The sequence below is a fragment of the Centroberyx affinis genome, unplaced genomic scaffold, assembly GCF_046629955.1.
Source record: "Centroberyx affinis isolate AG114_WGS23_722 - 3 ecotype Tasmania unplaced genomic scaffold, CSIRO-AGI_Caff_v1 ptg000879l_1, whole genome shotgun sequence".
Lineage (NCBI taxonomy): Eukaryota > Metazoa > Chordata > Actinopteri > Beryciformes > Berycidae > Centroberyx > Centroberyx affinis.
The window spans coordinates 193,762-210,115 of NW_027279470.1; the positions used below are offsets into that span (position 1 = coordinate 193,762).

General features: G+C 42.5%; 1 protein-coding gene across 1 annotated transcript in view; it reads left to right on the top strand.

The window, feature by feature from the left end:
• LOC139645520 (prickle-like protein 1) overlaps positions 1-14,771 on the top strand; it is a 35,954-nt gene extending 21,183 nt beyond the window's left edge. Inside the window, exons 2-8 of the mRNA XM_071521252.1 lie at positions 2,145-2,342; positions 4,634-4,747; positions 6,943-7,080; positions 9,874-10,077; positions 10,341-10,527; positions 10,828-11,820; positions 11,942-14,771. Of these exons, the coding sequence (XP_071377353.1) occupies positions 2,157-2,342; positions 4,634-4,747; positions 6,943-7,080; positions 9,874-10,077; positions 10,341-10,527; positions 10,828-11,820; positions 11,942-12,945 (2,826 nt within the window). The 5' untranslated portion in view covers positions 2,145-2,156 and the 3' untranslated portion in view covers positions 12,946-14,771. The remainder of the gene's footprint in view (positions 1-2,144; positions 2,343-4,633; positions 4,748-6,942; positions 7,081-9,873; positions 10,078-10,340; positions 10,528-10,827; positions 11,821-11,941) is intronic.
• Positions 14,772-16,354: the final 1,583 nt, after the last annotated feature.

Below are 16,354 nucleotides of genomic sequence, written 5' to 3' on the forward strand. Positions count from 1 at the left end.
TGCTGAAGTGTCTTTGAGCAAGACACTGAATCCCTACCAGTGCCATGGGTGCTGCTCTGTAGCTGACCTTTGACCTCTCTGCAGAGGAGGTACAAGAAAAACGATAATTTCTCCTTTGGGGATCAATACATTATCACAAAGAAAAAGCACATGCAGGAAGGGAGAGAAACCCTAACCCTATATATATGTGTATATATACATATATAATGGAGATATACTGTATACAGTATATATATCTAAAGTAATTCTGGAAAAACTCAAGTTTCTCAAATCAGCTAATGCAGAATGTTTTCCATACTGGCACACCAGGCAACAATAATTCATATTTTCCCTTTTCAGGTTATTTCAACTCAGCTATTCAGTTTAGACTGTAGCACAAGCATTGCTCTAAATGAACTGAATTGACAGCTTGTATAATGTATCTGTAGTTTTGTCAATAGAAGCCATCAAGACCTTAATGTGTCTGAGGACGCCTCTTTTGTCTGAAGATCAAACCTGCATAGAGTTTGGAGGGGCTGTGTGAAGTTTCCGACTGTTTTTACCCAAACAAGGTCTATTCTGGTCCAAATTTGCACGTCAAAGAGGCAGAACAGTGCAAGGCAAAGCAGAAGTGGCTTTTTCAACACCTTGAGACCAAAGCGCTGTTATCAGGCAGAGGGAGCTCTGAAGAACATGGCTGGTGAGATAAGAGGGCTACTGCTGAGGGTGGGAGACACAGCGAGGAGACTGATTAATCCCTATTCATGTACAGACCAACTCTTATCAGCTTGTAAAAGGAAAAAAAACTCTGTTTGAAATGCTACTGAAAGTGCTTGGATTCAGTTACAGTTTGAGTAGATGTGTGCAGACTTTTTAGGATTGCTGTTACTTTTTGCACACTACTACATCTTTTATTTTGCCACCTATTTATTTGCTATTTTTTTGTTTTCCTAATCACAACCCACGATGAATGTAATAAAATCATCCACTTGCGTAATAGCTATTCTCCTCTCTTCACATATGCACAGTAACATCTGTGGAACACTGCTGTCCCAACACAACCTGGTAAACTGCTTATAATTTCACTACCATGTTCAGTACTTTATAGATCAGTGGATAAGAGTGACAGATGTCAGGTAGCTAACAGCCAATGGAAATTCCTGTTGCATAATTTTGTCAGAGTATTACAATCGTAGGTTATAAGAACTGGCTAAATGTGCCGGTTGTGCTACTCTTTGCACATCGGCATAGAAAAAAAGCAGTTTTAACTAGGCCAGAGGTCTTTGATATATAAGATTTTACACTGAAGCACAGCGAGTGAATGCACAGATTTGTACCCTACTAGAAATAATGGAATTGAATGGAAAACCAGACCTTTCAACCTACTGTACCTAACAATGCAGCTATTATATCAGCCTGTATGCCATTCATGCAACGTGAGCTACTTACAGTAAGGCAGAAGAGTGTCATTCAGCCTAGTATGGTTTCCCACTAAATAAATGTACAGTGCTGTGCCCATACTGGCAAAATATATATTTGAGTGCCTTATCAAGCATGGTTCTGTAATGGATAAACAACACACCACACTATACTAATGGGGTGGAAAATAACATCTTTGCATTAGCGGATTTGTGAATGTGACTCAAGTGGTGCTGAAGAGGTTTGAATGGTGACAGCATGGTAATGGTCTGATGTGGTAATGAGAAACTTTTTCCTCTTGTCACTCTTTTCCCTTTCTCTAGGGAACAAACTCTAGCTGATTCATGTCTCATTTTGAGAGATTTCTCTTTGTTCATCCATTCAGTCATCTATTCTTTTTATAGATTGGGAATGTTTTGCATAATTCAAACACTGCTGGGATCAAAACAACCATTTTGTTGACAAGTTGAGAAAATAAAACTAATTGACTGATTGTTGGCATTGAGCTGATGCTCTTACACAGAGGAATTTACAATGAGTGCAAAAGTAGAATAAGCTTAAATTCCTAGGTCATCAATATAACAACCAACCAATGCCAAGGAGTAAACGGGTCAAAGTATCCTTGTGTCCTTAGAAAGATCATGTATTATAGAGAAGTAAAGAAATAAGAACCAGAGAGGAAAAGGTAAGAAACGGTCTCTTTTCTAAGATCAATATGAGTCCTAAATCTTCCCCTTCCTCCACAGCGCCCGTGTGTGATGAACCTGGAGCGCGGTGACAGAGGGGAGCGTCCTTCGCCCAGAGGCCTGGAGATGGAGCCTCGTACCGGGGGGAAGATGGGGAAGATATCCCTGGGCTTCCAGAGGAGCTCCACTTCAGATGATGACTCTGGCTGCGCGCTGGAGGAGTATGCCTGGGTGCCACCTGGACTCAGACCTGAGCAGGTAGGACTGTGGCCTGTCACATATAACTACACACATGAAGGCTTTTGCTCCAAAGTTACTCGATTTGACCATCTGAAAACATGAACATCTGCTCAAAATGATTGATAGAGAAGAAAAAGAATAGTGAAGAATAGTGGAGAATAGTGGAAATTATCGCTATCACTATGTTCTCTCCACCTCAATAGAACAAGTCCAGGCACGTTGTCTGGTGGTTGTTAAAAGTCACTCTGAGAAATGTAGGAAATCACTCACTGAAGTGAAAGTAGACGAGGCATGTTGATGGAAAGTGATACACCAAAAAAGTAAAACACAACACTTCAGCACAAAATAAGTCCTGGAAGGCATTGAACATCACAAATTGATGATACATAACAGTGTAACAGTATCTGAGGGTGGAATTTCCCTTTAAGGGATGAGTGCAGAAACCTGCATGCTGACAGCATGGTATCAGCTAAGGTTATGTGTGCAGACATACTGTTCCGTATGTCATGCTAGTGGATTAGTAATGCTGGCCTGTGGCGGAAGCTCAGCATCTGTCTATGATTTTTTACATTTCTTTTTCACTTTAGTGTGTTTTAAGACACGCATGTCCTGCACCGCTCACTCAGGGACGACCGTTTGATGTCCTCCATATTTTTCAGGGCAATGCACATGTTTCCTCTGCCCTGTCAAGGGGGATCAGTCCTGCCAAACATTAACATTTTCCGTCCCTTGCTGTCTCTTGTGTGCGGAGAGATTTCACAGTCAGGCGCCTGTGACTGGATTGAGATCGACAGTATTTGCCCGACAGTGTCACAAAATGAGGACACACACAGCAGCAGTCGTTCTCCACTCGATATCCATGCTGCTCTCTCTCCTGCCTGACGGAGAGCAAAGGAGAGGAGACATTCCCTTCTCTCCTCTCCTCTCCTCTCCTCTCCTCTCCTCTCCTCTGCTCTGCTCTGCTCAGCTCTGCTCTGCTCTGCTCTCCTCTCCTCTCCTCTCCTCTTATTCACATCTGTGTCATGGTATCAGTCTGTATCTGGCTCTGTCTATTTTGGGCCTCTGTCTCTCTTGGTTTTCTTTCCCCCTCCGCCCCTCCTTCTCTCCCCTCAAGCCCAGTCCAGCCTCTCCCAGCAGTGTTATCGGTAGTGTGGGACGTTGATCAGGCCATCGTGAACAACAGTTATCCATAATGAAGCCATAACACAAACTGGAGCCAAGGCCTTTCATCTTCTGTGTCTCCTTTCTATACATATAGACAGTCACATTTACATGCAGGTGTTTGGTTAAGACCTTCCCACTCACACACACACACACACACACACGCACACACACACACACGCACACACACACACACACACACACACACACCTTAGGACTTATTCCTTAGGACTCTTCAGCAGTTAGATTTAAGTAAAAATTTTCCATATTGCTATAAAAAACTCACAATATTAAATAGCATCCACTGTTTAACCACAACTGGAAGTCTTCTCTCCTACAGCGGCATAGTAAGTTATTTGCTCCAGCATGACACAAAGGACAGGAATCGCATGTTAACTTAATCCCCTGTGTTAAATGTCTGGTCTTGCTACCTCAGCAGAACATTACTTTTGACTTTTAGCCTTGGGACAGTGTCATTTTCAATCCTTTGTGTGTGTGTGTGTGTGTGTGTGTGTGCGTGTGTGCGGTTGTGTGTGTGCAGGACCATTATGCTTCTCCTCCTTTCTTTACTGCTCAGCTGCCTCTGTCTGCAAACAGTCTTGGCCTCTTGTCTGCAGGCGATGTGGCACTTTCCCAATTTTCTCTCTCTCCCTCTGCCTCTCTCTCTCTCTCTCTTTTTCTCTCTCTCTCCATCTGCCTCACTGTGGCTGACAGTTAAGCAGGGCGGTTAGTTCTTCATCTGCTTTGAACTGCACAAAAAATGTGGTCATATGGTCTTCAGGCTTTGGATTCGACTTCGTCACACTTATTTAAATAAATAAATATGCGTCAGTTATGTGGTCAGAGCTGGCCATATAAAAAAAATGACAATAGATTCCCTTCAAACTCAGTTTCGAAGTAGAACATCACGAGAGTCTGGCACAAATTAGATTTCTCTCTCTGCCTTCCCAACAACGGCCATTTTAATATCATCTCCTCGTTTCTTCTTTCCTTCCCTCCATTTCCCCTGCAAAAAAAAGTCTATTTTAGCAAGTCTTTTAATCTGATGTTCAATCTTAAATAAGTGAAGAAAACAAGTTTACCAGTGGGTTGAGAACATTTCACTTGTTTCTGTCTTTTAAAGTGCATTCATCTGTCTCCATCCTCAGGTCCAGATGTATTTCTCCTGTCTACCGGAGGACAAGGTGCCGTACGTCAACAGCCCAGGAGAGAAACACCGGATCCGACAGCTCCTCTACCAGCTGCCCCCGCATGACAACGAGGTAGAGAGAGAGACAGAGAGAGAGAGAGAGAGAGAGGGGGAGAGAGAGAGAGAGAGAGAGAGAGAGAGAGAGAGAGAAGTTGATACTTTTTCTTCAGATTTGTGCAACAACCCTGAATTCTTGCATAAGTCTTCCACTGACAGTGGGATAAGATTTAGGTGAAACATACCCACCACTTACGTCATAATTTGGCTTATACTTTCCTACCTCCTGCTCACTTGTAAAGGTGTGAGCAAGAGAGAGAGAGAGAGACAGATGGGGAAAGTAAGTGGGGTAGTCATGGGTAGCAGTACACAGAGATGCACAGAGTATATTGCTCTCCTTCTCTGTATGTTAACAGTATATTTACCTATGAGCCTAATTACAAAATGTAAAGAATAGATCATAAGAATAGATCATAGTATACCTTTAGTTACCACGACATCAGATGAGGTGATGTTTTTATAAGTCCATTATTTTCCCTTTTATTTGACATACAATGGTTTTATCTTCTCTTGCTTCTTTCTGTTTTCTTGTTATTTATCTGTACAAATAACTAAACATGTACAATTAGATTCACATTTAGCTGACGCTCTCATCCAGATTGCCTTACGACGAGTGCAACAGTAGAAAAAGCTTCTAATTCCTAGATCACCAACATTACAATATTCATGTAACCACAGGATGATCATCTAAGAACAAAGTATATGAAGAATAAATAGGAAAAGTACGGAAGAGGATTAGGGCCACATGTGAAAAATTTATTTGAGTTCTGAGATTAAAGTCAGAATTCTGACTTTATTCTCAGAATTCTGACTTTAATCTCAGAATTCTGACTTTAAACTCAGAATTCTGACTTTAAACTCAGAACTCAAATAAATTTTTCACATGTGGCCCTAATCCTCTTCTGTAGAAAAGAGTTAAGAACAGAGATAGAACTTTTTTTTTACCAAAACTTAATGAAACAAAACACAAGCCAAATAAAATTTCCATGTTGCTTGCAGTAATGGACAATAAACTTTTCTTGAATCTTGAAACTAAACTTAATGAAACTCAGTCAACTAAACTAATTTAACTACGGCCAATCAGTAAAGTCACCTTGTTCTGACCTGTAATTGTAGCGCTGCCATTGGGCCAATCAGTGAATTTTAATGATGAAATGAAAAGCATCATTCCCCAAGTTTTGTCAAAATTCAATCAGCAGTGTCGCAAATCTGATTCATTGTCCTCCCCCAAAATTCGTAACCTAAACTAAACTAAAGTAAACTAACTACAGCATGGGGTCATGAGCACCAGTCCCTTTTGCTGACTAAAGCATGACGTCAGACAGCCAAGACAATCTGCAAACCCTTTTCTAGTAAAGCCAAAAACAATGGCCTCACATTCCCTTGGTCCTCTGACAGTAAAGCCCACGCCAGCTTCTTCTGTATAATAGCTTTATGGTGTGTAAACCAGCACTCCTTTTGCATCTTTGTGAGTAGAGTTTACACTAGGAGATACGGTGCAGGGGTTATCACCTAAGGGGAGGGAGGAGGGGTGGGTAGGGGGGCTACTGCTTGACTGAGGGGGTCTCTGTACACACACACACACACACACACACACAAAAGATACACATCACACACACTCAACACACACACAGCGTTTGACTGAGCGGTTTTATGATGTTTGTTGGCAGACCTGGTGGTTGAGGAAGCAAACTGCTGCAGGATTCCTTGCATAACTGTGGTTAACTAGGATAAGCGCTCAGTTGTGCGTATGTGTGTGTGAAATAGAAAGACAGTGTGTGTGTGTGTGTGTGTGTGAGCATCGTTTACTGTTGTTTAGAGAACAACTGAGCTGGTTGTTAGGGTACTCCTCATCTTTTATCTGTGCCTTCATCACCATCTCTAAACACAGAGGGAGGGTTTGTGTATCGCTCACGCCATCCTTTCAACGCAGCCTTGAGGGGAATTAGCCCAAATTAAACGCTTTTCCCACCATATAAGGACTGCGCGTGACATACTTGCCCAAAGTTGCATGCAGAGATGAAAGCTTATCCATCAATGGTTATGGGTGGATGTTTTTTTGATTGCTCTTTCTCTAACTTCTCTCCTTTGTTTTCCCCCTTCTCCCTCTCTTCCTCTCTTGCTCTCTTTTCACCATAAATTGGTTCTTTTTGTCAACCCATCCCTCCCTCCCTCTTTCTCCCTCTCCCTCTCTCTCTCTCTCTTTCCCAGGTGCGGTACTGCCAGTCTCTGACTGAGGAGGAGAAGAGGGAGCTTCACATGTTCAGTGCCCAGAGGAAAAGGGAGGCGCTGGGGAGAGGAACACCCAAAATCCTGCCCCGGGCCCTGCAACACACACGCTGTGAAAATGTAGGTGCCACACACAGATACACATACATAAAAGCATACACACACACAGAAATGAACACACAGATACACATACAGTACACAAAGGCACTCTCAGACACACACATTCACACGGACAAACACAAGGGCATATGCACAGTCACACATACACACACATAACTTGCACACACACATGAACCCAACTAAACTCTGCTTCCCTCATTTAGTGCTCACATAGCCATAAGGTAAGCTACCAGTTACAAGGAAACCAACTGGTGGGTCTTAAGTTATTTATATCATGAATAGCTGACACCCACTATCCCATCCCGATGTGCGGCAGCCTAAGGCCTGATCCTGATTGGCTAATGCAATGGTTTTAATCATCGACATAAACCTCCTCATTAGGGGGAGAGAGGAAGTGGGGAAATTGGGAGGCTCACGCTCAAGCCGAGCGGAGAAGTCAGCTCCCCACGAGGAATGTGGCCAATTTCCTGCCATCCATCCACATCTCAGCATGTCCATCTTAACAAGTAATTCTTGCATTCAGTCTTAAAATCCTATTTCTCCTGAAACGGGATAAAATACCTGCCAATGGGGTGAGATCATTTCACTTCTTTCCATATAGTTCAGCTTGTTTTAAGACTTTTCTGGAAATAAGTAGTATCTTAGAGTAAGGTAGATTGTTACACCTGTTTGAGAAAATTCTTGAACCAAGCGGATTTACTTAATTATTTTATAGTGTTTCAATTGGTGAACTAGAAACAATGTCATTGGATGCTCTAATAGTTGGCTCTACGGGGTTTCTTCTACTGTTGGCCACTGAGCAGCTTCATTGGAGCAACTCAGGGTCAAGCAGCTTACTGAAGGGCATCTTAACTTTAGTTTCTGAGGGAGGAGAGAGATTTGGGCTCCATTTTGAGATTCTGTTTGCAGCCATGGTGAAGTATGAAGAAATACGACACTTGAAACTATCCACAAACTTGTATTTCCAGCTTGTGATTTGATGTGTTTTACACATAACATCCGGTGCCATTCAAGCTGTCCTTGATCCTGTTTTTCCAAAAACATCCTTCCTCGACAACGACCTTTGTCCACTGGCTTTCAATGCAGCAAACACAAATATTAGTGCTGTTTTGCTCTTGGCAAACCCAGCCCTGACCAGTAACTAAACCATATCCTCTGAGAGGCCATTGGCTCATCCCTGCCAGGCATCCAGGAAGAACAGGCCAGCCGTGTTAATCCCCGCGGACAGCAGATGTGGTCTGTCACCACTCAAACACAGACACACACAGGGATGCAAGGTCACACACACATTGAACAGGCACATAGGAACACATAAGCATACACACACAGGCTCACATGGATACACACACATACAGACTGCACATACGTATTCCCATAGATATGTCCTGCATGCACACATATGCATACACAAACACTGTTTCTATCCACATGCACCCACACACCCATACACACACACAACCACACCCACACACACATACATTCACACACACTTTGTCAGGCTCCAGTTTCCTGGTGCCGTAACTCCAGGGGACACACGACACCCCTGTATCCAAGGCCCCTGTCCACCCTGGTAATAATGGTTAACAGCTGGGTATGGTATCCCGTGGCTGCCTATGGTGTCTCATGGCTCCACCGGGTTATATAAAGACTTGTGATTGCACGTTCAGACATGCTCTGCCAATCTCTATGGAGTCATATGATCTTTGGACTCGGGACCAAGGCCAGTGTATTCCCTTTAAACCTACATCGCCGGGCAACAAAAATTCTGTCCAGAGGCAAACACCCAAGTTGCTGAATAATTGAAGACTTTTATGCCAAAATAAAGCAGAAGTGATGCCTACACTTCCAAATGATTGCTGAGGCAAAAGCAAAGCACATTATGGGGTTACAATTCTCAAAGGCTTTGTTGACAAAATAGTTTAGAAGAGAACAGATTCATTTTAGCCAGAATTTCATTTTTCCAAAATGGATATAGGATGTTTTGGAATGAACCCCTTCAATTAATCTTTACAGAAAATTATGTGCATTTATGTAGTTGAATCTACCCATATGTTGTTATGGAGAGTTTTACTCCAATACACTATACAGCCTAAGGTTACCAACTTAGCTTTGAAAAAGTACCATAAATTGTTTTTATTTTGTGCAATCAATCATTTTGTAAGGCGTCTACTCTTCATTAGGGTTGCTTTGAAAGGATTAGATTCCTCTGTGCCCATGGGTTTTTTTTTTATGTGCCCATGTTATTATTGTGTTTCTGTTGTGAGTCATCATCAATCTGTTTTGAATAGATCATATTCCATTGGCACTTACAGTATGATCACCTGTTGTTTATCCTGCTTTGTTTTAGCCTCACTGTAACTGAAACATCAGCAGAAAGATGATAGATACTTTGAATAGATATCGCCATAATCCCTCTTTTGTTTATTTTGCATTCCTCATGTGTCATAGCCATCAACAGAGTATCACAGATCTATTTTGAAAAGATATGCTTTTATCTCTGTAATATGTTGCTTTAGGTTTATTCTCAAGGTAGTGTACTCATCAACACATTATCCCAGATCAGTATTGAACAGATACCAGTGATTAATATTAAGCATATTAATGATCTCATAAGCAAGGTCATAGCTTCGATGTTCCACAATAGCCAATGTGTTTCCCATCAATTTCAGTGTTCTGCCTAAGAGACTTGTACCTCTACTGGTTTAGTCACTGTAAGCCTCTGAATAAAAACATTAACAAAATGCCTGAAATGTAAATGTTAATAGTCATCTGTTGTTTCTTTTTGACTGCCAGTGTGATGGAGGCATCAGTGGAGGGGAGATGGCCATCTTTGCGTCCAGGGCAGGGCCGAGCCCCTGCTGGCACCCAGCATGCTTTGTGTGTGACACGTGTCATGAGCTGCTGGTGGATCTGATCTACTTCCACCAGAATGGCAAGATCCACTGTGGAAGACACCACGCTGAACTGCTCAAACCACGATGCTCTGCCTGTGATGAGGTAGGTAGTTGTAGTAGGAGTAGAAGTGAGTTACAAAATAGCTACCATGAAGTCTTTTGGTGAGATTTGTTGAAACAACCCCAAAAACAAATAAGTGCTCTATGGTCTACACAGTGAATGGAACCCCTAACCGTGGCAATGTCGGTGCCAACAGTCTACCCATAGAGCTATATAAGCAATGGTTCCTCTAACCCCAAGACTGTTACAGACTGCCACAGAGCTCCACAAGACTAACAGCTGCACGTGTATGTGTTTCTCCTCAGATCATTTTAGCGGATGAGTGCACGGAGGCAGAGGGTCGTCACTGGCACATGAAGCACTTTGCCTGTTTCGAGTGCGAGACGATGCTGGGAGGCCAGCGGTACATCATGAAAGATGGCCGGCCCTACTGCTGTGGCTGCTTCGAGTCACTCTATGCAGAGTACTGTGAGGCCTGCGGTGAGAACATTGGTGAGTTATTTTTGTTTTGAGAATAACTCACTGACATCTTAAATGGAGTTCTGTTTCAGAAAAGCTGGGTTTAATAGTGAGGCACGAGAGAGATATTTTACTTTGCTTATTTGTTTCTTTTATCCATCTTTGGTGTTAGAATAGTAAGAGCTACCCCCTTTTGGGACGCCTACACATATGTTTGAACACAAGATGCTGATTTGAACTGATGTATTGCTTCATTGACTAGTGTTTCAACTGTACCTTTGCAAAAAATCTATTCTTACAAACTCTTTTAACCTCCATCCTACCATCATATAGGTGTGGACCATGCCCAGATGACTTACGAAGGTGTACACTGGCATGCCACAGACCAGTGCTTCTGTTGTGCCCAGTGTAAGACCTCCCTGCTAGGCTGTCCCTTCCTGCCTAAGCAGGGTCGCATCTATTGCTCCAAGGCCTGCAGCCAAGGAGAAGATATCCATGCCTCTGACTCATCCGATTCTGCCTTCCAGTCTGCTCGTTCACGTGAATCGCGGCGCAGTATCCGCATGGGGAAGAGCAGCAGGCCCGGTGACCAGTGGAGGCAGTCGCAGCTGTTTAACCCCCCTGCCACCATCCCGTCATTGGAGTACAAGTATGGGGATGGAGAGGGTGATGGAGATGTGGATGGGGACATTGATATTGTAGGGCGGAAGCTGGCCCGTCTAGGCCTGGAGGAGGAGAGGTTCTGGAGGGAGAGGGAAGAGCAGGAGGCCGGGGGAGAAGAGGATCCAGAGGAGTGGGCCGAGCATGAGGACTATATGACTCAGCTCCTGCTCAAGTTTGGCGATCGTGGGATGTTACATCAACCCCAGCAACAATCCCTCGAAGCCCCCAGCCCTGGAAGTGACAGAAATAGGCTGATAGGTGTTTCTGATCCCTGGCTGAAACCTGACACTACATCCATGGGTGTCACTGCCTCCTCTCCCAGCCCTGCCAGTCCCACCCAGAGTCAGACTTACAATCAATCTCGAAGCAACAGCCTTAGCCCTGGACTGATGAGTAAGAAGCACCTCCCTGAAATGTACTGGGCCCAGTCCCAGGATGGGTTGGGAGACTCAGCCTATGGGAGCCACCCGGGCCCTGCTAGTGCCAGGAAGATCCAAGAGCTGGACCAGGATCAGGAACAATCTGGGCCAGGAAGACAGGCCTTCTGGCAGGACCCTGGGCGTTGGTATGAAGACTCCCTGGAGTGTATCGCTGATGAGTTGAGAAAGGTTGAGCAGGGTGTTGGAGACTCCATGGACTCACTGGCTCTGTCCAACATCACTGGTAAGGACACTACTGTTGCAGCTCGATTTATAGGAAATAATTGCTTTTCTTTTTATGTGTAAAAGTTATTTTATAACAAGTTAACAACATGTCTGCTTTTCTCTCCTGCTTGTTCTCTCAGGTGCATCGGTGGATGGAGATGGTAAGGACAGACCTGTACTCTGTTCCCTTCATGGCCTGCAGGATCCCTTGGAGCCTGTTGATGACTGTGAGAAGATGAGCAACATGGGGACCCTTAACTCATCCCAGCTTCACCACAGCACCAACTCCCTCAACCTCAACTTGGAGCTGAACCACCAGAGGGTGGCCTTAGAGGAGGAGGAGGAAGAGGATGTAGAGGAGGAGGTAGCAATGGCAATGAGGGGAGGCACAGCAGGTGGACTTCTCTCATTGTCCACCCACCAGGAGGGCCTCCCTCCCTCTTTGCTCCATGCCCCAGCTCTGAGGAGGAGCAAGTCTCAGTCCAGGCCGCCTCAGATGGTCAAGTTCTCAGAAGACACTGTGGACAATGGATATAATGGTGGCATCGATGTGAACATCAGACAGCACCCCATGAGTGAGAAACCACAGCGGAGGGTATACCGCCCAGATGAGCTGGGCCGAGAACGAAGCCGCCCAACTAGCCACCACGGGCGCAGCAGGCAGCACCACCACCAAGGCAGGCACCACAGGAGCCGCAAAGCCCGCTCAGACAATGCCCTTCACATGGTGCCTTTGGAGAGGGCGCAGAGGCCCTATGAGCCCCAGCAGCAGAGTTTGATGAATCCTCAGGGTGGTGCCCTGTTCACCCAGCCTTCCTCACACAGACTGCCCTTGGCCTATTCCCAAACCCGGTCCGACTACACCCTCCAAAGTTCAGCACAAGGAGACCCACGAGTTGAGCATTTCATGGGCCTCTACAGAGACGAGGATGACTGGTGCTCTACCTGCTCCTCCTCTTCCTCTGACTCAGAAGAGGAGGGTTATTTCCTGGGCCAGCCAATTCCCCAGCCTCGGGCTGCCGGACGCTACCAGTACTATGCTGAGGACTATCCCACTAGGGTCACAGCCCTCTCATCCCAGAGCCACGGCTCACGGACTGCTCGCCGAAAGAGCCACCGGGCCAAAAACTGTATCATCTCCTAACAGCTCAGACTGATAACTAGGGCTGTATTTACATTATGGGCTGCACTACACTAAACAATAAACTCTGATTTTCTGATCATATGATACCTAAGTGATTTGGCACAGATCAAATTAGTGTGTTCAGACAAGCATGTTGAAACGACTCACATTTGCATGGAATGTCAATGTTATCCTCAACTCGATAGTAAGGTCACAAGGTAATTAGTAGCCAAGGTAGCTTGATTTCTCAAACAAACTGAACCCTTGCAAACTTTTAACAACAACTATGAGCTCTAAAATAGTTGGGATCATTTATCAAAACATTCAAACTGAGCTTGTAAAATGAACAAATGTTGAAATACATTGTTATTATACACCCTTAGAACAGCTCCTAGCTCTAAGCTAGGTCAGATGCCCAAGAAGCCTATATTATGGCAGAAAGCCTACACTACTTTTTTTATTCTTTTATGTGCAGCAGCTGCATGGCCAAATAACTTATGCTGTGCCCCATTGACCAATCTTATTTTTGGCTCTACCTTTCCCTTTTAAGGCTAAATATATCAGATATAATCTCCCAGACATAATTTTCATAACGTCATGTCAAAATACATACAAATCTGATTCTGAAAATATCTGATTCAGACTGTTTAGACTGCAATAGAAAGATCGGACCTGTGCAACATATAGTCAGAAAATCATGTTTTTGTGTGTGTGCAAATCTAGCCCAGATTCTGAGACTTTATTTTTAGCACTAATATGATGTGTGGACTGGCGAATTTGCAAGCCTTGTTTTAAAGTAACTCCCTGACCCTGGACATTGGTTATTGGTTGGAATTGGAATCTTTTTGGACAGTGGATACCAAAATTAGGAGGAGGTAGCAATGGCAATGAGGGGAGACACAGCAGGTGGACTTCTCTTAGACTCTCGCACAGACTTTGAAATAGTGAAGACATTTACTTGTAAACGTTTTTCTCATTTAAACATTTGCCAATAAAAACGTTTTTTTTCATGCTTTATGATCAGTTGAAAGTATTGCAGCAATACCGTTGTGTACATTGAAATGGCAACACTTAAACACAGAGGTTGATAATTAAAGTAGCATCTAGAAACTAATCAAATGATTATTTAATACGTAATAGTATAAAATGATAATGTATATACTAAGTTAAGATTTTAATACTGTTATTTTTATATCCTTGGTTTAAAGAAATGTTTCTTTTGAAGTGTATGATGGAAAACAGCAGTTGTAATCATTAACAAACTGACCTCATCAATGTTTTATGAGAAACAAAAAAATGTGCCACTACACAAACCATATTCTTCACAGTAAAAGTGCCATGTTACCTGGTAACAATGTCTATTCTAACATGTATCCTCCACAATACTCACTATTGGTGTACAAAATATAAAATGTCATGGCAAAAATGCCCCCATTTACCGTATTCACTACCCTTGCTCTGTCATAACCAGTTAAATGCTTTGTGATGTAAAGAAGCTTTTAATAAATACTCTTTCCAAAGCTTCATGAATGATTGTCCTATTGCTCACAGATCTGAGTTTTTCTATTATTTTTTTATATTACATTGAGTTTTTTAACATACATTTTTAGACTTTCTAGGTTCATTGCAAGGTTTTACACCTTTGACAAAAAACTGATGCTTAACAGTGTACAATTCTCTCTCTGGGACAAACAATTAAAAGTGCAATGGTGATTGTCCAGATAGGTGCCTCAAAGACTTTATGGGTTTTTGTGCTTTTGCCTACTTTTAAAGACCTGGACACCGTCAAAACCTTTTTCTCCACTTTTCCATTCTTAGTCCAGTTTAGGAAGCCTGATTTGTTTGAATATAATCCCTGCTGGAAGTTTGAACTGATTTAGTAACATGCAAATTTGAGCCATGCAGTAAGGGTGGCATGGTGACCTTTTGGTTAGAGACTATCTTGACGGCCCATGCTCTTACACCTCCACAGAAATACCAATATGTATGTCTTAGAGGGATAAGCAATGAAATATATTCTTAATTGCTTACAGTTTTTTCTGAATGCTTAAACACTAACAGTGATTCTTGAAGCACTATCTCTGAAACCATTAACACTTGTAGCCAATGCATTTACCAAGTGTGCCAAACTGAATGCACATTCTCTGCTTTACACTCAGTTTGTAATTTTATAACACTTTTTGCAAAACTGTAAACACAACTCACTGCTTTACACTCAGTTTGCAATTTACACACTTCTAGCAACACTGTAAACTTATGGCCAGATAGCCTATTTTTTTCTGTTCTGTTCTGTTTCTAGCACAAATGTTTTTGTTTTCTTCTACTGCGCTTTTGTTGTTTGAGGAGTGTTACTGTAGAACATTTTGAGAGAAAAAAAAAACCTTTTTCCCCTTATTTGTATTGATAGTGTGTTATGTTCGGAATATACATCCATACTTTACACATTTGGATACCTGCATGTATGTGTGTTTACTACATGTATGACAAAACTTTATTGCAAACTGCTATGCCCTGCACACAGAAAAAGCAAAAGCCACAAGTGTTTTTCCATTTATACTATCAGTGCTTCGTGTGCTTATTCAAATGATGGTTTGTGTGTACTGTATTGACGCAAAAACACAATTTTTAAAAGAGTTTGAAGAGTTTTGCAAGAATTGTTTGCTTTTGCAAGAGATGTATAATGTTTTGCTGGTTTGGTGTAAGGTTTTGTGGTTTTGTGGTTAGTGTGTAGAGTTTTGCAAAAATAGCCTATAGTTTCAAAGATAGTGCCTAAGCAATCAGAAAAAACTGTAATGCTCTTTAAAACAGAATCTCAGAATAACCCTACAAAGTTGTAATATAAATATATATATATATATATATATAAGGATGAAATTTCCAATGAACTATAGATCACGCTAAAGCACGCATGAAAGTTAATAGAAATTATGTTTACTGGATTCTTCAAAAACATGTTCTGCGCCTTTTTTAATCTCATCACAGTAAACAAGCTTTGTACAGTATAGGTTTGTTAAAGAAACGGAGGGCATAACGCTTCAAAAGCAAAATGAGACAACGCAATGAAAAGAACAAAAAGAAGAGGTAACATTTTCAGACCGTACAGACTTTATACAATAATGTAGCACTGTTGTGCATTTAGCAGCACCAAGTCATACATCTGACTGCTACAAAATTAAATTTACATTGCTGAACATATCACAAAACAATACATTGTGTTTTATCTGGCTTTCCGGTTGCCGTGGATGGAAAAATGTGATCACATTGGAGGAATGGCAGTCTTCCCTTTCAACAACTGGTTTTCATCGGGAGAGGAAACCAATGAAACCAGTGTTGACCATTTCCATGGTAACATGAGACTGGCAGCTTTTCGAATATTACTCCCAGTCAGAATAAATTAGCTTGTGAAAGACTTGACAGAAAAACTCATTTT